General features: G+C 35.1%; 1 protein-coding gene across 3 annotated transcripts in view; it reads right to left on the reverse strand.

Moving 5' to 3' along the window:
• LOC131157283 (alpha-aminoadipic semialdehyde synthase) overlaps positions 1-24167 on the reverse strand; it is a 125890-nt gene that overhangs the window by 13503 nt on the left and 88220 nt on the right. For all 3 annotated transcript variants that reach the window (XM_058111306.1, XM_058111307.1, XM_058111308.1), the window contains exon 17: positions 2050-2167. In XM_058111306.1, coding sequence (XP_057967289.1) covers positions 2050-2167 — 118 coding nt within the window. The remainder of the gene's footprint in view (positions 1-2049; positions 2168-24167) is intronic.

Below are 24167 nucleotides of genomic sequence, written 5' to 3' on the forward strand. Positions count from 1 at the left end.
AAAACATTATTATTAATATATAGGGAAAAAACAAGTCTTCTGAGGGGAGGTTAGTATCTTTTTGGCAAACTTTAGGGGAGGTTTGTGTCATTTTTTAAACCTCAAGGGAGGTCAATGGAATTTTTGAAACCTCAGGAGAGGTCCTTGTCTTTTTCTTAAACCTCAGGGGAGGTAAGTGTCTTTTGCCCTAATATATAAGAGGGCAGACTTGGAGCTGTATGTAGACTACATGAAACTGCAGCTCAGTTATTTCCTCTTTCTTTCCTCTTCTTCTCCTCATCTCTTCTCACCTTCTCTTCTTCTCTCCACCATATCTAACTTTACAAAATTGTCAAACCAAGATCTGAATCGTGAATCAAAGTTCCAATGTTGGGAATTGAGAATTGAATCGAATCATAACATTCAATACAAAATTCCAAAATCAAGTCTACATGAAGGCATATAAGGATATATGAACAAGAAACTAAACAATAAATAAAATTTAAATTTTGACAATAGAAAAAACATATTTCATGTGTATGCTTTCCCTAAACAAAGAAAAGGGAATGAATCAAGAAACATTAATTTGTAAAATGGACTTTATGCTGTTTAAGGGAAGGAATCAAGAAAAGTAAAATTGAACTTAAAATTTTAAAAAAAGTAATATTTCAAGCATTTTTTTCCTGCAATTAATTGATCAAACTAGTAAAAGAACCAACTTTTGAATCATAACAACACAACAAAACATAAGTGCCACCTTAGCATATGAGTGTTTGGCCCCTTCTTAATAGTAGAACTCTATACTCCTCCAAGAGTGAAGAATGGTTTTGTGAAGGCAACATAAGACCTATTATTCTATTTTCTCCCTTTTTTTTTAAAGCACAAATAGGCAAGGAATTTAAGGTGACCGCATCGAAAAAAAAAATCAATAAAAAAAATTGTTTCAGGGTTTTAAACCAATTGGGTCCATTAGGATATAATAAGTCTAGAATGGTGTGAATCGATGGATTCAGATCCATTTGATAGATTCACGTGGCGAATAAATAGATTTGTCAATGATTCAATTGTTTTAGATTCAGTAGTAAGATTCAAATTGATTTGGCATAGAATTGATATGAATTGTATGATTTCGAATCACAAATTGTAAGATTCTAACAACAATGGGTTAAGCTTCTACATAAAGTGGTTATTCAACACAAGTATAAAACTTTTTCTGTTTCAACCAAAAAGAAGCTAAGTTGGATGAATGACCAAGAATTGCCATAAGGATCCATAATATTATATGAGTACAAATATTACTATTAAGGTAGCAAATAAATTTTTGATAGATATAGGGCTTAATAAATAAGATAAAGATATCCAAAAGTCCTTTAAAAGTACAATTTGACCACGAACCAAAAGTTCACAATGAAAATTATAAGAAATAAAGTGAGACCAGCTATAGCATAGAAAAGTAATATTATTCAAATAAAATTTTCAAATTGTTTCTATTAGCCCTAGGCACAAGAAAAAGGATTGAACTTTTTAAATTGTCATATTTAGCTCTAGGTACAAGAAAAGGATTTCCGATAAGAAGAAAAGTGAAAATCATTGCCACCATACAAGGTTAGCAAATAAGTGATTGTTTGACAAGGAGCAAGGTAAATCTATCTTTTTGCTAAATGATAGGTCAATAGGTATTTTTTATAAATGTTAACTATCATAAGTATGATTTAGAATAAAGTATTCAGATATGGAAGAATTTAGGAATATCCATATGATGACTTGAAGTAACTCAATGGTAATGCAAATGCTTCTAAAGATTTTTCCCATTTGCTATTGCATAGGTAAAGAACTTCAAAGTGAATTTGTCAAATGTGCATAATTAAAATATTTTCAACACAATTGTACAAGCTAGATTATGCAAAAAAAAAAAACAAAAAAAAACTTTCATCCCAATTACTATAGGTTGCCTACATGAATCCTTTTTCTATCCACATTTACCCTGATTTAGGACTTTAGACATGCTATTTTATACGGAAAAATAAAACTCTTAGTAACAAATTCCCATTAATGGAGATAAAAGTTTACCTATTCCAGGATCCAAGCCCATCTCACCGAGAATTGTAACACCAGCAACTTTTGCCTCTGAATCTAGAATTGACATGGAATCATCAACGTAGCTAGCAGTAACAAGATGCTTCCTGGACTGCATCAAAGCACATGATTATAAATTTATAGCATGACGACCAACAGAGAAGAAATAAAAAAAACATTTGAGACTTGAAAAATTCAAACACTTAAAAAAATATTTTAGGAGTTGTTTTTCCGATTTGAGAGTTGAAAAATCCAAACACAAACAAATATTTTAGAGGAGTTATTTTTCCCCTTCTACCCTTCTTAAGATATACTTTCTTCTTTGCTCATGCCCTTTTTCTAATATTGAGAGACAGCTAAAATGATTTTTTTTTTTTAATACAAAGATGTTGGAAAGTTTCAAATTTGTTTAGTCAACTTTCCTACTTTTCTAAGAGAATCTCGGCTGTAAATGTGTGAATATCCTAGAATATTTAGTTTCCTTCGAAGTTAGCATCTTTGGTTCTTTCCTTCTATTATTCTGTTGTACATCTATTTATACAGACATGTACAGTTGTACCTATGTTACGATAAATGAGAATTATTTCCACAAGAAGCTATCTCATTCTAGATGATATTAGAGCTAGGTCCGGCTCTTGGCCTTGTGTAAACCCTAGTTTCCCTTGGCAGCTCCAATCTGATCCTAATCTTTATAGGGTTTTCTTCCTTGTTCAACTCTACCCTAATCTCTTCTGTTGTTGTAGCCATGGCAGAAACTTCAAACAAAGCTAAACTCGAAACCAAACCTGAAACCAGACCTACCCATTCTGAACCTTAATCTGTCCAAATTACCAATATACGATTGAATGAGGCTGACTTCCTGCGGTGGTCACAATCTATTAGGTTGTATGTTCGTGGATGAGGGAAGATAGGGTAGTTGACTGGTGAATCAAAGGAGCCTAAGAAGACAACCCCATCTTATGCTATATGGGATGCTGAAAATTCCATAGTGATGGCATGGCTTGTGAATGTTATGGATGAAGAGATTAGTGCTAATTACATGTGCTATCCTACTGCAAAGAAACTCTGAGACAATGTGAGTCAAATGCAAGGTCTTAAATTTCGATTTCGACTTAAATTGTGAAGCCCCAAAAGTACAGAAATTTTGACAGAAATTTCGATTTCAATTTGAAAAATAACGGAAATTTGTAATAAAGCATGAAATTCTTTGTGAAACTTTAGAAATGGTTAACAAGTGTAATAATATAAGTTTTAGGACTCATATATTACAAATTAAATACATCTATGTTTTGTATGAGGTGAAAAAGTTGTAAAATAGTATGTGTATCAAACATATTTGTAAGATAATGTACATTAAATATATTCAGTTAATACAAATGAAATTCATAAATCATTTAAATATTATTTATTGTACAAATAATGATAATATAGGCATGAATGGTTAAATAGAATGTTACTATAAGTTTATTTTTTTCATACAATATCAAAAGCACTTGTAATAATCTTTTGTTTCAATAAAATAAAATAAATTAAGATAGATATTTCACTTCACTCATAAATTTTTCATTTGAATTTTGATGAAATTTCATCAAATAGTTAAAGTTTCGACAAGTTTCGCTAAAATTTTGAGATTTAAATAAATTTCGGATGATTCGTTGAGATTTCGACAGAAATTATGCAAGACAGAAATCGGCTGCCATTTCGATATTGAGGGTGACGAAAATTGGAAATTTCGACAAAAATTTTGACAATTTCATGGAAATTTAAGACCATGGTTAGATGTACTCTGACCTTGGAAATTACTCTCAGATTTATGAACAGCAGCAGAAGATCAGCAATACTTATCAAGGAGACAACAGTGTAACAAGGTATTTCAATGTTCTTAAGGGCCTATGGCAAGATCTGGATTTATTCAATGATTATGAATGAAAAAATCCTGATGACTGCAATCACAATAAGAAGATGGTGGAGAATGCAAGAATTTTTAAATTCTTCACTAGACTTAATGATGAGTTTGATAAAGTAAGGGGAAGAATCCTAGGGAGACAGCCTTTACCCCCACTCGGGGAAGTATTTTCTGAAGTACGGCGAGAAGATTGTCGAAGGAGTGTGATGATGAAGAAAAAGGAGGATGAGACTTTGGAAAATTTTGCTCTACTTGCTGCCAATAATCCTGCTCCTCATGCTGCTAGTAACATAGATTTGGTTACTGCCAATATTTCCGCACAGCAGTCTTACTCTAATCAAAGGAGGTTGGAAGATGAGCCTCAAGTATGGTGTGACTATTGCAATAAGCCACGCCAAACTCGAGAAAATTGTTGGAAACTCCATGGAAAGCCAGCAAACTAGAAGAACAACAAATCTAGACCCTCTGCTAGCAATCATGCAGTCCCTAAAGCCCATGAAGCTAATTTCCTAAGTGCTGAGCAGGTGGATCATCTTCTTCAACTGCTGAAATCTACTTCTGCCTCTGGTCTTCCTATTGGTTAATTGGCCCAAACAAGTGATAACTCTAGTGCCTACCATAGTTGCTTAAATCTTGCACCATGGATTATTGATTCTGGTGCACCTGATCACATGATCAGTACCTCAATTGTTTCAATCTTATTCTCCTTAATCTGATAATAAAAAGATTAGAATTGCAGATGGATGTTTTTCATCCATTGCTGGTATAGGTTCTGTCCAAATCTCTGAAAAAATAGAACTCAAATTTGTCCTTCACGTCCCTAAACTTGCTTGTAACCTGCTGTCTGTTAGTAAACTCTCACAGGATTCTAATAGTTGTGTCATTTTCTTTGATTCCCATTGTGAATTTTAGGACCAACTCTCGAGGAGGATGATTGGCAGTGCTAGGATGATTGATGGACTCTACTACTTCGATGAGACTATTCAACAATAAAAAAGCTCAAGGTTTGAGTAGTAGAACTAGTTCTGTTTTTGTACGTGAACAAATAATGCTTTGGCATCTTAGACTAGGACATCCTAGTTTTCTCTATTTAAGACATTTGTTTCCTAGCTTATTTTAAAAAACTAGATTGCAATTCTCTTCATTGTGATGTTTGCCACATATCCAAAAGTCACCGAAGCACCTATCAATCAAAAGCTTATCATTCTTCCAAACCTTTTTATTTAATTCATAGTGATGTTTGGGGTCCCTCAAAAATCACTACTACTTCCGATAAGAAATGGTTTGTTACGTTTATTGATGATCATACACGTTTGTGTTGGGTGTACTTATTGAGTGACAAATTTGAGGTTGAAATTTTTTTTTCAGGATTTTTATAATATGGTTGAAACCTAATTCCAAACGAAAATCAGTATTCTTAGAACTAATAACGATACTGAATATTTTAACAAATGTTTAGGAACGTTTCTTTCAAAGAAGGGTATTCAACATCAATCTACTTGTCGTGACACCCCACAACAAAATGGCATTACTGAGAGAAAAAATCGCCATTTGTTAGAGGTTGCATGGGCACTAATGTTTTCAATGCAAGTTCCTAAATATCTATGGGGTGATGTTATTTTATTTGCATGTTATCTTATTAATAAGATGCCTACTCGAGTGCTAAAATACATCACTCCCTTAGATTGCCTAAAAAAATTGTTTCCTAAATGTCGGATAACATCAGACCGGCCACTAAAAGTGTTTGGATGCACTGTTTTTGTTCATATACCTACCAATCTTCGATCCAAGCTTGATCCTAGGGCAGAAAAATGTGTTTTCCTTGGATATGCTCCTAATAAAAAGGGTACAAATGTTTTAACCCTTTGACCAGAAAAATTCATATCAGTATGGATGTTGTTTTTATTGAAAACCAGCCCCTTTTTTGCCCTAACTATCTTCAAGGGAAGAAAAAGGAAATTGAACATGAGTTCCGGAAAACCTCTAAGCCTCTTCCAAATGTTTTCCTTGACATTGACATCCACTCTTTAAAGGGTCAGGAAACCAATACTTTAACTAGTGAAAATAATGGAAATCCTAGTCTATCTATACAAGGCATACCTGATTCACAAACAGGGGGAGAAGTACTATCAAATATTCCCTCATCTGAGCTTCGTGTTTACACCAAAAGAAGAAATCATCAGAATAATAGAGCTCTTTCTTCAAATCCAGAGCAAGGCCAATCATCATCACCTACACAAGTTGGTCCTCCTTCACATACTCTAGGTACTTTTTCTTCTTCAAATCCTTGTTTCGATAATTCTTCTAATCTTGACTTGCCCATTGCCCTTAGCAAAGGAGTTAGAACCTGTACCACACATCCTATTTTCAACCATCTATCTTATCAGACTCTCCGATTCTCATAAGGCCTTTATTTCAAATGTTTCTCATCTGTTTATTCCAAGATCCATTCAAGAAGCACTAGATCACCTGGAATGGAGATTTGCTATTTGAGAAGAGATGGATGCACTAATTGCTAACGGCACTGGGGAAATTGGTGACCTACTGGAGGGGAAGAAGATTGTCGGTTGTAAATGGGTATTTATAGTAAAATTCAAGGCTGATGGGAGTATAGAAAGGTACAAAGCAAGACTTGTGATGAAGGGGTTCACTCAAACATATGGAATTGACTACCAGGAAACATTTGCTCATGTAGCCAAGATGAACTCAATCCGTGTCTTGCTCTCTCTAGTAGCTCACTCTAACTAGCCCTTATATCAACTAGATGTGAAGAATGCCTTCTTAAATGGAGACTTAGAGGAGGAAGTCTTTATGGATCTACCGCCAGGATTTGAAGGGAAAGGTCGCAAAGGCAAGGTGTGCAGATTGAGGAAATCATTGTATGGACTCAAAACAATTTCCTAGAGCTTGGTTTGAACGCTTTGGGAAGGTAGTAAAGAGTCATGGCTACAGCCAAGGTCAAGCCGATCATAGTATGTTCTATAGACACATGAATGAAGGTAAAATGGCTATCCTTATTGTCTATGTAGATAATATAATTCTGACAGGTGATGATAGCATTGAGCTATAGAGGTTAAAGAAGATCCTTGCTCAGGAATTTGAGATCAAAGACTTAGGAAACTTGAAGTATTTTCTTGGTATTGAATTTGCAAGGTCAAAGAAAGGAATTTTTGTTTCCCAACGCAAGTATGTGCTTGATTTACTTGGAGAAATAGGTCTGCTAGGGTGCAAAACAACAGAAACACCTATAGAGCCGAACATAAAACTCCAACTAGCTAAGGCTGAAGAAGTGATCAACAGAGAGCAATACCAAAGATTGGTAGGGAACCTCCTTTATCTCTCTCATACACATCCTGACATAGCCTTTGCAACAAGCATGGTAAGTCAATTTATGCACTCACCAGGACCCAACATTTTGATGCTGTGTACAGGATTCTGAGGTACTTAAAAGGGACTCCAGGTAAAGGTTTATAATTTGAAGGACATGGGAATTTACAGGTTAAAGTATACACCGATGCAGATTGGGCTAGAAGTATCACTGATAGAAGATCAACTTTTGGCTTTTGCACCTTTGTTGGAGGAAACCTAGTAACATGATGCGGCAAGAAACAAAATGTGGTGGCAAGGAGTAGTGCAGAGGTAGTATTTAGGGCTGTTGCTCATGGAATTTGTGAAGCATTGTGGATCAAAAGGTTGCTGGAAGAATTAAAGATTACTAATTCACTACCAATGAAACTGTATTGCGACAATAAAGCTACAATAGCTATCACTAACAATCTAGTTCTTCATGATAGAACTAAACATGTGGAGGTAGACAAGCATTTTATCAAAGAGTAAATAGATGAGGGAGTAATCTGTCTGCCATATATCTCGACAACTGAGCAAGTAGCAGACATACTGACAAAGGGACTGCCGAAGAAATAGTTTGAAAACTTCATTAGCAAGCTGGCCATGGAAGATATCTTCAAGCCAGCTTGAGGAAGAGTGTTGGAAAGTTTCAAATCTGTTTAGTCAATTTTCCTATTTTTCTAAGAGAATCTCGATTGTAAATGTGTGAATATCCTAGACTATTTAGTTTCCTTAGAAGTTAGCATCTTTGGTTCTTTCCTTCTATTCTTTTGCTATACATCTATTTATACAGACCTGTACCTATGTTACGATAATTGAGAATTATTTCCACAAGAAGCTATCTCATTCTAGAAAAGAATTGTATAAAGAAAGAAAGAAGGATTACAATGAAAAAGACAAAAGAGGGGAAAGAAAGAAAAAAAGCTAGGGAGAACAAGATATCCTCCCATTACAATAAGAAAGCAACTAAATATAAAGCAAATACAAAAAGTGAATACAAGGCAAATCAAGAAAGTAAAGCCAACTAATCTCACTACATGTCTTCCAATGAAACATGCCAGAAGAATCCCTTTTCCAAACACCAAAGAGATGCCAAAAAGAACACTTTGCTACAAAAGTAATGTCAATGGTTATTTTGGTCATTTAACATTAATAGTATGCGCTCGAGTTACATTGGCAAGCATGAGTTAGTAAGGGTATCATGGTTATTGGTGTGTACTTGACATATATTTTAAATAGAGGAAGGGATCGTTATGATTAGCTTTTCCATTTTCTTCATCATGGTGTCAAAGCAAAATTTGAACAAAACCCTACTACCAAACGAAAACCCTAACCTCATTGTCCTATGCAAATCTACCATTATAGGAGGATCATCCATACCTTTGGAGATCAAAAACAACTTCGTTGCAAGAAAACATAGCAGTTGTCTTAAACTACTTGGATAGAATTGTCCTTTTTCAAAATCTCAATAACCCTTCCATATTTCGCAAAACCAACACCATACCAAGACATAAAACCTCCAATCTATATATGTGTGAAATTTCATCGCCAAAGGAGGTCTATGCGCCAAAAAATTGCCGCTAGGTTTGTCCCTATGCCTTGTTGCTTGAGACATCCTCCCAATCTGTTTTTGCACCGATATGATCCAAAATGGATTAAGTCCTTCCATATGCCATAATATCAAGTTGCTACTCATGTAATTTGTTCAAAATCCAACCTTTTTCAATTTTTGTTTTGGGAAATTCATTAGTTGTTGCTCGAAAATATAAGTCATTGATCGGTTGCTTGGGGCAGTGGCAGTGCGTGTATGTTAATTCTTGAGGGCAGTGGCATTGTTAAGTCAAGTTGTTGGTGACTCATTTGTGGTCCTTTCAGCGGTTCACCTTGTTTGTTGTTGTTTTAGTTGTTTCAACTTTTCACCTTGTTTATTGTTGGTCTTGTTTGTGTGTGTTGATTGTTGAGATGGAGCCCTAAAGCCCAAAAGCATGGTTCCCTTGTCCGTCTCTTGTTTAGGTGAACAATGTACTACAATTGGCTTAGAGGAGGAGCATTCAAGGTTCCTACAGTATTAGATACCCCAACAAACATCTCATTACATTGCATCTTTTGCTCAAAAAGGTAATCTTACAGTCTCTATGCCATCTGGTCTCTCTCGCACTTGTCCGTAGATCAACGTGAGGTTAGGGGACTTCACTACTTTGAGTTGCTCTTTCCTCCTATTGTTTGGAGTGCCACTACTACACCACATCAAATTTATTGTCGCATTGGTCATCCATCGTTGGACAAGTTAAAACAGCTAGTTCTTGCTTTAAGTCTTGTTAATTGGAAAAACACAATCATGTCCCTTTTGCTACCCAAGTCAATAAACAAGTGGTTAGCCCTTTCATATTAGTCCATTCGGATGTTCGAATTCCTAGTCGTGTCACATCAAAGTTGGAGTTTCGATGCTTTGTTACATTGATAACTACTCTAGGATGATTTGGTTGTATTTAATAAAAGACAATTTTGAGTTGTTTAATATCTTATTCTATTCTTAAATAAGGACTTTATTTGGCATGCCAAATAGGATGCTTAGTAGTGATAATGCTAACAAATACTTTAATACCCAATTCACCACCTATATAGCTAACTTTAGTAGAATCCATTAGTCTCACTCCACAACAAAATGGAGTTGTAAAGTGGAAAAACAAACATATTCTTGAGGCCATTTATACCCTATCGTATCAAATGAAGCCTCCTAAGTTTTTTTTGGAGCGGTGTAATGCTCACTATTTGCTCTCGCATCAATAAAATACCATCCTCTACCGTTGGTGGTAAAATTCCATATTCAGTTATCTTCCCTAAGGCTCCTTTGCTCTCACTTACTCTTCGTATATTGGATTGTGAATCCTTTATCCACCAAGAATAGATAAGTTGGATCATGTATTTTTCTAGCCCATAGTTACCTGAGAATGCTAACACCCTAGCGAACTATGTATTGGTACAAACATTCCAAAATGTGGTGCATTTTCGTTCCAAAATACTGGGAGGGATTGAGAAGGAGTTGGAATGTAATGGTATCAATTCATACAAAAAAAAGAGTTTTGCATCATGAACCCATCACTTAGATGGGCTTTATAAAATCACATAGGAAGGAATGAAAATCTAGCAATCCAAAGTTTTGATTCAATATTTTTTTTTATTATTATTTTTTTTAATAATAAAAGAAAATGTTTTAAGGATGAAAATACAATTGAAGCGAGGATACTAAATCCTAAAATATATATATATATATATAAAATAAAAACTAAAAAAAATTAATAAAAGCATAAGAAAAAAAATAAAAATTTGCAATGATCAGCCAAGAAATACCCTCTTCACACCCTTCTCACCATAGTTCACCAAACACTTCACGTTAGCTAATTCCTTCTAACCCTTCTTAACCTTGGATTTGCCACCATCAAGCCTCATTACCTTCTAAGTATCAATATCCTCCCCAAGAATTTCATAATGAACAAGGCTAGGCAAAATTCCATCCCTAACCTTTTTATCATCTCTGCGAAACCTCACATTCAAATAGATTAATACCTTCTAAACCATCTAAAGGAAGACGCAACATGTAAGATAAATCCCTAAGACGATCAATAGAAGAATTGAAGGAATATCCACACTACTCCCAAATATGGTCTAAAAGTAGACCTTTTTACATTCAAACTCACTATTCCCTATGTTGTCCTCATCTGACACATCTCACTGTCTCTTGCTTTCCTTACTCCACTCGGCCCTCTCAATGATTGGCTCTTCTAGTATACTCCAAATGCCTTTGGAGTCCCTCTTTATAATTTCATGTGTTTTCTCACCAGATAATTCTTGCTTTTCTTCATTAACTTCCTCCCTTCAAAAGCCAACGACATATTCTTTCGATGAGCATACACCTTACCACTCCTCGAATTTTTTGAATAGACTCCCATTCAAGCTTGTTTTCTTAACCGAACCATAAATGAAATCCTAATATTCCAACTTCCAAGAAACAAAATTCATTGAAACAGACTGCTCCCTAACATTCCTTAAGCTCCCCCTAAGGCCACTTCCTCTAGTGAAGGAGAAACTTCAAACTTATCAGGCCTTTCTCTTCCTTCCGGATTAAGCACTTGTATTAGGACATCCCTTCTCATGTCCATCTAAGCTTTTATTTTAAGAAGAGCACAAAGCTGAAACACCTTGTACTTCATTCAAGGAAGGATGAAATTCGCCATAATGTTGCTCAAAAGGATGATGAACCCCCTTATCATCCCAAATCATAGGCAAAGAGCTTCCCTTATGTTCAGGGTGCTGTGTTCTTTACTCATTTTACCGGATTTTTCATCTTTGGATTATTAGCCTAATTCTTTCTTCGCTTATCTTATTAAGGTTGACGTGGTTTTTCCTCTCTATTTGAATATGTGCGGGGCTAAAATTCCTTGTGACATAAAGGCATTAGTTTCTCTAGTGGCCCCCCTGATAGAGTTAACTCCAACAATCTATAGTAGGGCAGGGATGCCTTCTAAAACATTGTCTCCAAATATTTGTTGCTTATGGAAGTAATTTTGAGGATGTGACACTTTTTTTTTTTTTCATTTCATTATTCTTTTCGTTGGAACTTGTGGAACACTATTGTGAGAGTTCTTGGTGAAATATCAAGTTTGTCCAAGTTGATGAAAGAACATTTGACTATTTCTTTTGCTGATTTGGGGAAAGACAACGATGTTAAAAGGTTGTGTAGGTGTGCTACTTGTGCAATGTTGTCGGAATTTGGCTGGAAAAGAATTCCAGAATTTTTTTTGGCAAGAGATTAATTGCGAGATTTCTTTGGATAGGATTTGATACTTGGCTTCTCTTTGGGCATATAGAGCAGGCTGTCATAAGAGTTGCTTTTTTCATGATGTCATCTAGGATTGGGGAGCTCTATTATGTTCATGTTGTTTTATTTACTTTATTCCCTCAAGTGAGAACTTCATGTTCACCTTTCTCTTTTGCATTTATTTCTTCTTCTTCTTCTCAAGAAAGCTTCTTTTTTATACCAAATAATTTGTGATGGGGGATTGTCGCACACAAACAAAGAGGATTTGAAATTTCCTCATGGTCTTAAATTTCCACAAAATTGTCAAAATTTCGATCGAAATTTCAGGTTTCTGTCACCCTCGAAATCGAAATGGCAATCAATTTCCGTCTTGCATAATTTCCATCAATATCTCAACGAATCATTTGAAATTTATAGAAATCTCGAAATTTTAGCGAAACCCATAGAAATTTTAACTATACATTGAAATTTCCTCGAAACTCAAATGAGAGATTTAGGAGTGGAGTGAAATTTCTCTCTTAATTTATTTTATTTATTTTTATCGAAACAAAATTATTACGAGCTTTTGAAATTATATGACGACACATGTCTAAATTATCCTTATGTGTATAATAAATAATACTTAAATGATTTATGAATTTCATTTCTACATACTAAATGTGTTTAATTACATTATCTTACAAATATGTTTGATACACATACTATATTACAACTTTTCCACCTCATACACAACATAGATGTATTTAACTTGTAATATATTAGTCACAAAACTTAAATTATTATGTCTGTTAACCATTTTTAAAGTTTCACAAAAAATTCCATGCTTTACTACTGATTTTTGTTATTTTTTCAAATCGAAATTTCTGTCAAAATTTCCATATTTTTGGAGCTTCAAAATTTGAGTCGAAATCGAAATTTAAGACATTGGTTGCAACTAGGTGTCAATAGTTGGCTTAGGGCGTGTTTGCTTTGGAAACTACAGTTTATAGGACATCACTGGACGGGACTAGACTAGACTCTGTAATCATTCAACAGTCCTGTTGTTATTTTGGTTGTTTCTGGTTTTTTTGGTCATTTTGGTTGTCACCTAAAACTTCAACATGGTATCAATGCAAGATCTGACCCAAACACTAAGTGTATAAACTTCATAATCCTACACAAACCTGCCACTGTGCATCAGCACCACCAAAGATCATAAGCAAGTCCGGGACTCACCGGAAAACACTACAGTTGCCAGAAAAATCTTGGATGCAATTTCCCTTTTAGAAACTCAAAGAAGCTTTACATTTTTATTTTTTTTTGAAAAATGACCACATATCTACCCATAAAATCTGTTGATATACCATTTTGTAAAATTTTACAGCCAGAGGGTGTCCCAGAAGCTGCCACATGCCAGCCAGAAGCTCCAACTCCTGGCGCCAGTTCATGAGAGCACTTTGAGCAATAGTTTTGCTCCAACTTCTTCGAGCATGCCCTAAATAACTCCACACATCTTATAGCAAGTTTCTGGTAATTTATTTTGTTCAAAGACTCAACTTTTTTCCAATTGTTTTCTTGTAGCACTTGGTTAATGGGTTTTTTGGTACCATTAGGACTATGTGTTAGTTTCTTGGGGGCTGTTTGTTTGTTTCTTGGGGATGCGTCTTATGCTGGTTTATTTGTGACTAGTTCATGGTTGTTTCAATTGTTCTGGCTGCGAACCATGTTATCATTGATCAAAATTTGTGTCTTGAGATGAAGTCCATGGATCCCAAGAGTATGTTTCCTTCATCATTGTCATAGATTACAATTAAGAAGCCGAGCAGAAAGAAGTATGTACACTAGTCTAAGGCTGTCAAGATCCATTTCACAGGCCCCAATAAATTTTAACACTTTTTTAATCTAAGCAAAGCAACAACAAAAGGAAAAAAGTGTGGATTCAAAAAAAGATGCATTAGTTGTCTCCCTATTATGCAACTCAATGAAACTCTAGATTGCACAGATGTGCATGCAACTAGATAAATGCAAGGAGATTTGGATTATGTCAAGCTCTCACACTCCAATAATATTACACGTATATATGATCTATCTTGGAATATTTCCAATTACAACAGGGAGACTAGAGTGTTACAGTGTACTTTGTAGAGATGAAGCAAATCCACGAGAAACATAACATCCTGCAACCCATAATTGCCGATGTTCATGAGATGCAAAAGGAAAGATAGCACATGACAGTTCTTCAGGTCTTGGTGGCATTGAAACCCAAGTTTGAGGCAGTCCAATCACAGATTCTTGGTAATGCAAAGTTACCATCCTTTGCTGATGTTTATTCTCGTGTTCTTTGTGCTTCATCCAGTACACATTCCTCGGCCACTAATTTTCTGCAGAAGAGTGCTTTCATTATGCAAGGTGACTCTAGTTTCTCACCAAGCAATTGCAGAAGTTCATGGGTGGTATTAGTGGTTGTGGTGAAAGGGATGGACGTGGTCGAGGTATTCATCAAAAGCACGCTCACTGTGAATGAGGAGGTCACTCGATTGAGCAGTGCAAGGATCTTCATGGTAAACCACCACACATTGCTAATAGAGCCACCACAGAATGTACTATATGCATGTCAAAGGAATAGTAGTCCATGTTCAGGCAATATCAAGCATCCCAGCAAGCTCCTTCCCCTAATGCATCTCTAGCTCAAATAGGTAACCCTGCAGTTGTTGTCGAACATTTCTTACACTAGCCCCTGATTATATATTCAGCCACTACTAACCATATAATAGCTATAACAAATTTCGTTTCCATCCTTTAGTATTCTGAAAGCTTACCTCATGCTAGCCTGACTGATGGATCCACTGCTGCTGTTAGGATAATAGGGAATTTCCACTTCCATTGTTTCTCCTCCTTTTGTTTTTTATATTTGCATTCAATCTTATGTCCATTGACAAGATTACAAAATCCATGAATTGTTCCATGACATTCCTTCCTCTTTTGTCATTTTGGATTTTGACGATGAGGATGATTATCGGAAGAGAACATGAAGCTTTGAGTTTTGATCTCCCTTTATCGGCTGCATTGTTACTGCAACACCACACAAAATCCATTTTCTTTTGGTCATGCATCATTACCTAGGTACTCTATCATAAGATTTCTCTTGGTCAATAAAAACCAAAGTTTAAATCCTGATTTTTCAACTTCTCTAGCTTTGTCTCATACCCATTTCGTCTCTCGAAGGCAGATTAAGTTCATTTTCCTTATAAACATTATTTCCACTATTTCCAAACTTTTTTCCCGTAAGAGTCCCGATATTCCAAGTTGCTAATCTTATCTTAGTTTCTTGCGCTAGCTTATTAACCCTCTCCCTTTTATATCGACCCAGTCCTTGATCTAAGTGAATTTGGCAAGAATTCATGATAATAAGATCTAACAAAGTTTTACGTCATCTGTCAGCTGCCAGACATAACCCTGCTCCTTTATCCGGGCTTGGGACCGACTCTGTATACAAAGAATTTATGTTACAAAGGTAAAGTACAGGCTTCCGTTTTTTTTTTTTTTTTAGCAAACTTGTTCCATATAGACAATTTTCTAAGTCACACCCTACAACTAGAAGAAACCACAAACAATACAATGCATTAAAAACATTTTAAGCATACAATTCTGGGTGTGAATCCAAGCTAGACTAAAAATCCAAGCAGTAGTACTTTTTTTAAAAAAAAATTGTTATATTCCAAGACTTGCAAATGAAAACACAAAACATAAAATTGCATATATGAAGCCTACAAATCCTAAACACAAAATCATCACAGCTAACCAACTATTTGAAAAAATTATTAATAATAGTAATTAAAAAAAAAAGAAATAACAAGAGAGGAGAAGATCTCACTAGTGGCTGAAACTAAAAAGGTAAAGATAATTGCCTAAAAAAAGCCCTTTGATGCTGGAAAATTGATGTGGTGGCTGAAATTAAAAGGCAATGACAACTAACTGAAAATACTACAATGAATACCCCTTGGTGCTGAAAATTTGATGCAATGCCTAAAACGGCAAGATTGTATTCTAAGCAAAGTTGGGTGCCCCAATAGAAAAGGCAATAACACTTGATTGAAAATAACATAGTAAGTATCCCTCAATGTTGAAAATTTATCTCCGATTAATGAAAATCAAATGAAGAATATGGAAAGCAATAAGGGATTGCAAGAATTCTTCAATTCAAATTCAAGATTTAAGATGGAGTTGATTAGTCAACAATGCTGACGTAACCTCTCATGCAACTCAAGCCACCTCACATTGTCATCACAGAGTTTCCATAAACGAAAGATTAAAAACAGCTTAATTGATGATTGACTTGGGAATTCTTGATGTTTATTTTATCCCAAATCTAACTTAAAAAGAGGCCTACAAAGAGCATGATCTAGAATGACAAACCTGCTGGTACCTGAAGGTTCTTTTTCCAGCATGATCCTAAGCAAAAATACACAACCTTACGAATCCTCAGAAGCTCAAGAAATCAAATTTGTAAAGAAGAAAAACATAGGAAGTGGCTACGATCAAAAGGAAATTGAGATGGGGGCTCAAAATGATTGATAAATTGTAACTATAGACGATGCTTGAGCAATTTTAGGAGTATTTGCTTGAACAAACACAGAGACCCTTGACCAGCAATCTCTGCAACTAAAAACCAAAGAAAGCACTCAAGCTCCAAGAATGCAACCAGACCCTGAAATGGACACCAGGATATGGACATCAAGACCAGAGAAATGTTCAGAGAGAGCGAGGTCTTCGGAAGACTTGGAGAGGCAGAACCAAGCTCCAAAGATTCAATTTTTTGGCTAGAAAAAAGCATAAATATTTTAAAAACTAATTTCTAAAAATATTAAACAATATATGTTTTTAAATACTTTTAAACCAAGAAAATCTCCATAATCAATTACAACAACAACAAAACCAAGCCACAAGTCCCACTATGTGGGGGGACTACATGATCCTTTTCTGCTAATTTATGCAGCCACGGACAATTTCTTTCAACAAATTCAGGGCTATTAAATCTACTCACTATCTCATCCCAAGTAATGTTAGGTTTACCTCTACCACTTCTATTGCCCCTCACAGTAACTAACTCACTCATCCTCACTAGCGCACTCTATCCCTTCTACTACCCCTCATAGTAACTAACTCTTCCTCATTAGCGCACTATATGACCTACATTGCAAGTGCCCAAACCATTTGAGTCATCCCTCCCCCTCCCTTATTTTATCTTCTACAAGAGCTACGTCTAACTTAACACGAATATGTTCATTTCTTAATTTATCTTTCAAATTTATACCACTCATCCATCAAAGCATTCTCATCTCGTAAACTTTTACTTTTTGGATATGCTATTTCTTAGTCTCCTAACATTCTAATCCATGTATTATAGCTCCTCTTGTACTCGTCCTATAAAACTTCCCTTTTAATTTTAAAGGTATTAGACGACTACAAAGCACACTTGAAGCACTTCTCCATTTTACCCAACCTACTTTAATTCTATGCATTACATCCTCTTCAATTTATCCTTCAACGTGCATAATAGATCCAAGGTATCAAAATATACTAGTGTTATTTATTTCTTCATCAAGTTTTACTTTGTCTCCAATATTCCTCCTATTATTACTGAAATTACATTTCATATATTCTGTCTTATCTTCTACTTATCCTAAAGCCTTTAAATTCTAAGGCTTCTCTTCGTAATTATAACCTAGACTCTACTCCACCCATAGTTTCATCAATCAATACAATATCATCTACAAACAACATACACCATAGAGCCTAATTTTGGAGACTCCTAGTTAGTTGATCCATTACTAAAGCAAAAAGATAAGGGCTTAAAGCAGGTCCTTGACATACACCTATTGTAATTACAGCAGTCATTACTCCATCAGTAGTCATAACTCCATCATATATATTCTTAATGACATCAATGTACCTACTATATACACGCTTTATTTCTAAAACACACCATAGAACTTCCCTAGGTACCCTATCAAGGCTATCATACGCTTTCTCTAGGTCAATAAATACCATATGCAAGCCTTAATCTTTGTTCAACTACCTTCCCCACAGCTTCATCGTATAACTCATAAATTTAATTCCACAATAATTATTACAATTTTGAACATCTCCTTTATTTTTGCATAGAGGTATTAGAGTGTTTTTCCTCCATTCATTTGGAATTTTTTTTAGTTTTTATAATTTTGTTAAATAAACTAGTTATCCACATAATTTCGTAATCGCCTAAGCATTTCCAAACTTCAATTGTGATGTTATCCGATCCTATAACTTTTCCATTTTTAAACTAAACTTCATTAACTCTAATCTTGTGAACAGATCTCATATTTTTAGTCTTTTCCTTATTTGTCAAATCTAATTCCAAGCCTTCCATTTGGCCTTCACTAAATAGGTTACTAAAGTAACTTCGCCATTTTCTTTTATATCTTCTTCCTTAACCAAGACAATATCATTCTCACTTTTTACACACTTTATATTATCTCTTTCCCCTTCTTTTATATCTAATCTATCATACAAATTATTAAATTATCTACCTTTAACTTAATGTCTCCATAATCAATTGCAGTGTTTTAATTTGTAACATCATAGTTTCAATTATAAACCTAGTAGAGCATATCGGGTTGGATAATTCGTATTAGATTACGAATATAGTTGGATGGCCAAATTGTAATCCATATCTAACTCGTTTAATATGTGGATCAGATGTGCCATTCTAAGCGAGTCGGATTTGGTTCGAATTAATGGATTTGTATTCATCTAGCTAGGCTTACGATGCAAGTGTACAAATACAACCCCCCCCCCCCCCCCCCCCCCCCCGCGCCCCCCAAAAAACCCAGCTTGCTACAACAATTGGATAAGGTAGACTTAAGTGAAGGCTTTTTAAAGGAAACGGCTAACTAATTATGGATTTGACAAAAGGAGTTCTCACGAACCTTTTCAACACAACGCCCCTTATAAAATGACAATCAAGTTCAATATGATTTATCCTCTCATAAAACACTAGCTTTGTAGAGATAAATGGCAACATGATAATCACAAAACACGTCCAATGACTTTGTTACCATAAATCCCATTTTTGACATATGAGACTTTAGCCGCATGCGCTCACTGGGCGTATGAGCCATAGCTTGGTATTCTGCTTCAACACTAAATCTTGCCACAATAGCTTGTTTCTTGTTATGCTAGGTACAAAGATTACCTCCCACAAATTTATAGTATCCAGTAGTAGATGTTTAATCATCAATAGAGCCAGCCCAATCTTTGTCTGTAAAGCCTTTGAGGTACTGCAAAATCCTACAAACAACATCCCAATATGGTTGTCAAAAGATACGTCAGGCCTAGTGAAAGTCAAGTAGATCAACTTGCCAACCAACTACTTATATCGACATTTGTCTTCAAAGTCCACTCTAACATCCCTAGACAACTTTCACGTTAGGAGCATAGGAGTATCAACTGGTTTAGCTCCCAACACACCAGTCTCACTTAGCAAGTCCGAGGAGTACCCAAGTCCTTAATTTGAAATTTAACTTGAAGCGACAACTTAACATTTGCAATCCCACCCTTGTCATTGCCAGTGATGATGTTATCATCAACAAAAGCTACTAGAAGTACCATGCCTATCTCTTTTCAGCAGACAGACCAAATGATTAGAATAACACTAGATAAAACCAAATGTAGAGATCACCACACTAAATTTGTCAAAATAATCAATACGATATGTTGGGTGTACCGTTGGCAAGCAATCACATCAATAGAGCTGTCAAAATGATATTTAATGGTGCAGACCCAACGACACAACCAACTCCTTACCAGGAGAAAGATCCACCAAGTCCCATATCCCTCCCATGTCAAGGCATCCATCTACATCCATGGCATGCTCCCGCCCATGGTTAGAAAGTGCTTCAACATGCGGAGAACAGATAAAAACGAAGGATATAGACAAGGCAAAAGAATACAAAGGACTAGGAAGGTGTAGAACCAAAACTTAATGAGTAATAGGATAAGTGACTAAGGACTGTTGAGTGCATGTTCGAGTACTTCTCCAGCGAGCAATGGGCAAAGACAAGTCACATTAAGATGGATCTCAAGGACCAAAAATTGAAACAATTGTTTATCGTAATTTTACTCATTTAGAATTATTAATGTGTTATTGTTATGTTAGTATGAGAGAGTTAGTAAGGGTGTTATGGTCATTATAATGTACTTGATATATATTATAAAGGAAGAGACCTATCAATGAGTTAGGTCTTCTATTTTACCCCAAATTTCGTTTGTTGGTGATTCACCCATGGTTGTTTCGATGGTTGACCTTTATCATGGTTGTTCAAGTTGGTCCGATTGTTCCCCTTGTTTGACATTGGCCTAGTTTGTAAGTGTTCGGATGGAGTCTTTGAATCGAAAAAACATACTTCCTTCATCACTGCCATAGATAACAACTGAAAAGTTGGATGGAAATAATTATATTCAATGGTCTAAGTTTTTTAGGGTCTACTTAATAGGATTAGGAAAATTTGCCCACTTGCTCCAATCTGGACCCTCTGATGAAAAGGGAAAAGAAGTGTGGACTCAAGTAGATGCTTTGATTGTTTTCTTTTTTGGAACTCAATGGAATCCCAATTGCATGAATTTGCATGCACTTGGATGCATGCAAGGAGATTCGCAAAAATGACAAGCTTCTATGTTGCAATCAAGTTACACATATGTATGATTTATTCTTGGAGTACTTTTAGTTACAATAGGGAGATAGGATTGTTATTAAGAATTTTGCAGAGATGAAGCATATTCATGAGGAGCTTAACATTGTGTAACCGCTGATGTTTGTGAGATAAAGTAGAGGGAGCAGATGACAGTTCTTCGGATTCTAGTAGGTTAGAAACATGAGTTTGAGGTAGTTTGGTCCTAGATACTTGGTAGTGCACAGTTACCATTATTACCAATGTTTATTCTCACATCTTTTATGCTTCCTCTAGCACACGTTTCGCCTACCCTTGCACCTGGCTATGAGAAGACAACCTTTGCCATGCAAGGTGATTTTGATTTCAATGAAGCATCCACAAAAGTTATCTAAGTGGTACATGCAAGTGCGCTCATTAGAAGAGGGCATACTATTGAGCAGTGATGGGATCTCCACGCCAATGTAAACTCCACACCTTTGAGGCCAAATGGGGAGCAGCATACTATATATATATATTAAAGGAAGAGTATTCCAAATTCTAGTAGCATCAAGCATCCCCACAAGCTTCTCTTCCCATTGCATCCCTTTCGTAGACAGATAACCCAACAAATTCCCTGTCATCTGGTACTTCTTGTCCTAGTCCTTGGCTTATAGATTCCGCTACCACTGATCATATCACAAATATACGTAATTTTTTCTTTATTCTCCAGTATCTTGAAAAACTTACCTTATGTTATTCTTGTTGATGGATCCACCATTGCCGCTAAGGGAGTTAGGACGATAATTCCCACTTACTCTATTTCTCTTCCTCTAGTTTTGCATATTCCCAAGTTTCCTTTCAATCTTATATTAGTTAGCAAGATTACCAAATCCATGAATTGTTAAGTAACTTCCTTCATTTTTTGGTCATTCAATATTTGAAGACAAAGAAGACAATTGGAGGAGGGCATGAAGCTAGTGAACTTTATCATATTGCGTCACCATCTCCTTCTACCACCTACACTACTGTTGTTGCACCTCTCCAAATCCACTGTCGCCTTGGTCATCCTTCTTTAGAAAAGTTAAAACTACTTGTTCCAAATTTGAGTCCAATGTCTAGTCTTGATTGTGAGTCTTGTCAGTTGGAAAGCATCATTGTGTCCTTTTTGCTTCTCGAGTCAATGAATAAGCATCAAGCCCTCTCATGTTAGTTTGCTCTGATGTTTGAGGTCCTATTCAAGTTTTGTTTTTGATACTTTGTAACCATTGTAAATGATTTTTCAACAATGACTCAACTATATTTAACAAAAGATCATTCAAAGTTATTTGATATATTTTGTGTCTTTTTTTCTAAAATAAAGACTCAATTTTGTTTGCTAGTTTGGATACTTCGAAGTGATAATGCTAAAGTATTTTAGTACTCAATTCACTACTCATATGACTTAGCTTGTTATTGTTCATCAGTCATCCTGCACCACATTTCTTAGAAAAATGGGGTTGCAAAGAGGAAAGGCATATCCTTGAAGTCATTCGCACCTTATTTTGGAGTGATGTTGCACTTACTACTTGCTATCTTATCAATGGGACGCCCTCCTATGCTCTAAAAGGTAAAATTCCCTATCCCTTTCTCTTTCCTAATTCATCTCCATTCTCTTTACCTCCTCCTATATTCGGGTGTGTCCGTTCATTAGCTAACTCTGAGGTGGAAAAGTTGAATACTCGTGCTATAAAATGTGTCTTTCTAGACTACTCGTGCACCCAAAAAAAATATTGTTCTTACCTCCTACTCTACAATCTACATCACCTTTTTTGTTTATGTCAATTTTACCTTCTTTGAGTCTACATAATATTACTCTGAGTCCTTGAGTGCTTCTAATCTCAAGGTGTCAATTTTTTTGCCTAATCTTCCAAATTATAGTTTGTTATCCTTATCTATTCATTCACCTATGTCTCCATGTAGTTTGAGTCCTCATCATCTCGATCGTCCTAATTTACAGGTGCATTCACAATGAAGTTGATGTATGATAATCAAGTTGTCCTTCATATTGCCACCAACCTAGTCTTCTATGAACAAACAAAACACATTGAAGTTGATTGTTACTTTGATTGGGAGAAACTTTTGCAGAAGCTCATTACCACTACTTATGTGAAGTCTGATATCTAGCTTGTTGACTTTATTTGTAACAAACCAGGAGCATATGATATCTATGCTTAATTATAGGGGGAGTGTTAATGGTTATTTTAGTCATTTGGCATTATAAATGTGTGAGTGTCATGCTAATAAGTGACGATTAGTAAAGGTATTACGGTCATTAGCATGGTATTAAATTTCCACGAAATTGTCGAAATTTCTAGCGAAATTTTTGGTTTCAGTGACCCTCGAAATCGAAATGGCAGTTGATTACCATCTTGCATAATTTCCATCAAAAAAAATCTAGAAATTTTAGCAAAACTTTTTGAAATTTGAACTATGCAATGAAATTTGCTCAAAAATTCAAATGAGAGATTTAGGAGTGAAGTGAAATTTCTCTCTTAAATTATTTTATTTATTTTTATCGAAATAAAAAATTATTACAAGTGCTTTTGAATTTATATGAAAAAATAAAACTACAAAAACATTTTATTTAGACATGAAGCTACAAAAACATTTTATTTAACCATTCATGTCTAAATTATCATTATTTGTATTATAAATAATATTTAAATGACTTATGAATTTCATTTGTATTAACTTATTCACTAAACATGTTTAATGTACATTATCTAACAAGTAACAACTATGTTTGATGCACTTATTATATTACAACTTCTCCACCTCATACACAACATAGATATATTTACTTGTAATATATTAGTCCTAAAAATTATATTATTATGTCTATTAATCATTTCCAAAGCTTCATTAAAGAATTTCATGCTTTACTATTGATTTCTATTATTTTTCCAAATTGAAATCGAAATTGACATCGAATTCAAAATTTTCGTTCAAATTTCCGTACTTTTGGAGCTTTGAAATTTTGAGTTGAAATTGAAATTTAAGACCTTGGTCATTAGAATGCACTTCACATATATCATAAAAAGAGGAAGAGACTTCTTGTTGTGTTAGGTCTTCTATTTTACCCCAAATTTCAGCAACAATTATGGGAAGAAAAGGAGGTTGCATGGTGGTAATGATGTTTGTGCTTGCTTTCCCAACCCTCAAATGTTTCTCTAGGTTTAATGGATTTGTACGAGTAAAGATTTTTGGAGAGTGATAATAGAAGAACCCAAAGGATAAACCCATGAAGGGGAATAAAAAAATCTTCAAACTCAAAATAGATGCATCTAGAGAGGACCTTGCCCTAGAGAAATAAGGATAACACATTCCTTAT

This window comes from Malania oleifera, chromosome 6, assembly GCF_029873635.1.
Source record: "Malania oleifera isolate guangnan ecotype guangnan chromosome 6, ASM2987363v1, whole genome shotgun sequence".
Classification (NCBI taxonomy): Eukaryota; Viridiplantae; Streptophyta; class Magnoliopsida; order Santalales; family Ximeniaceae; genus Malania; species Malania oleifera.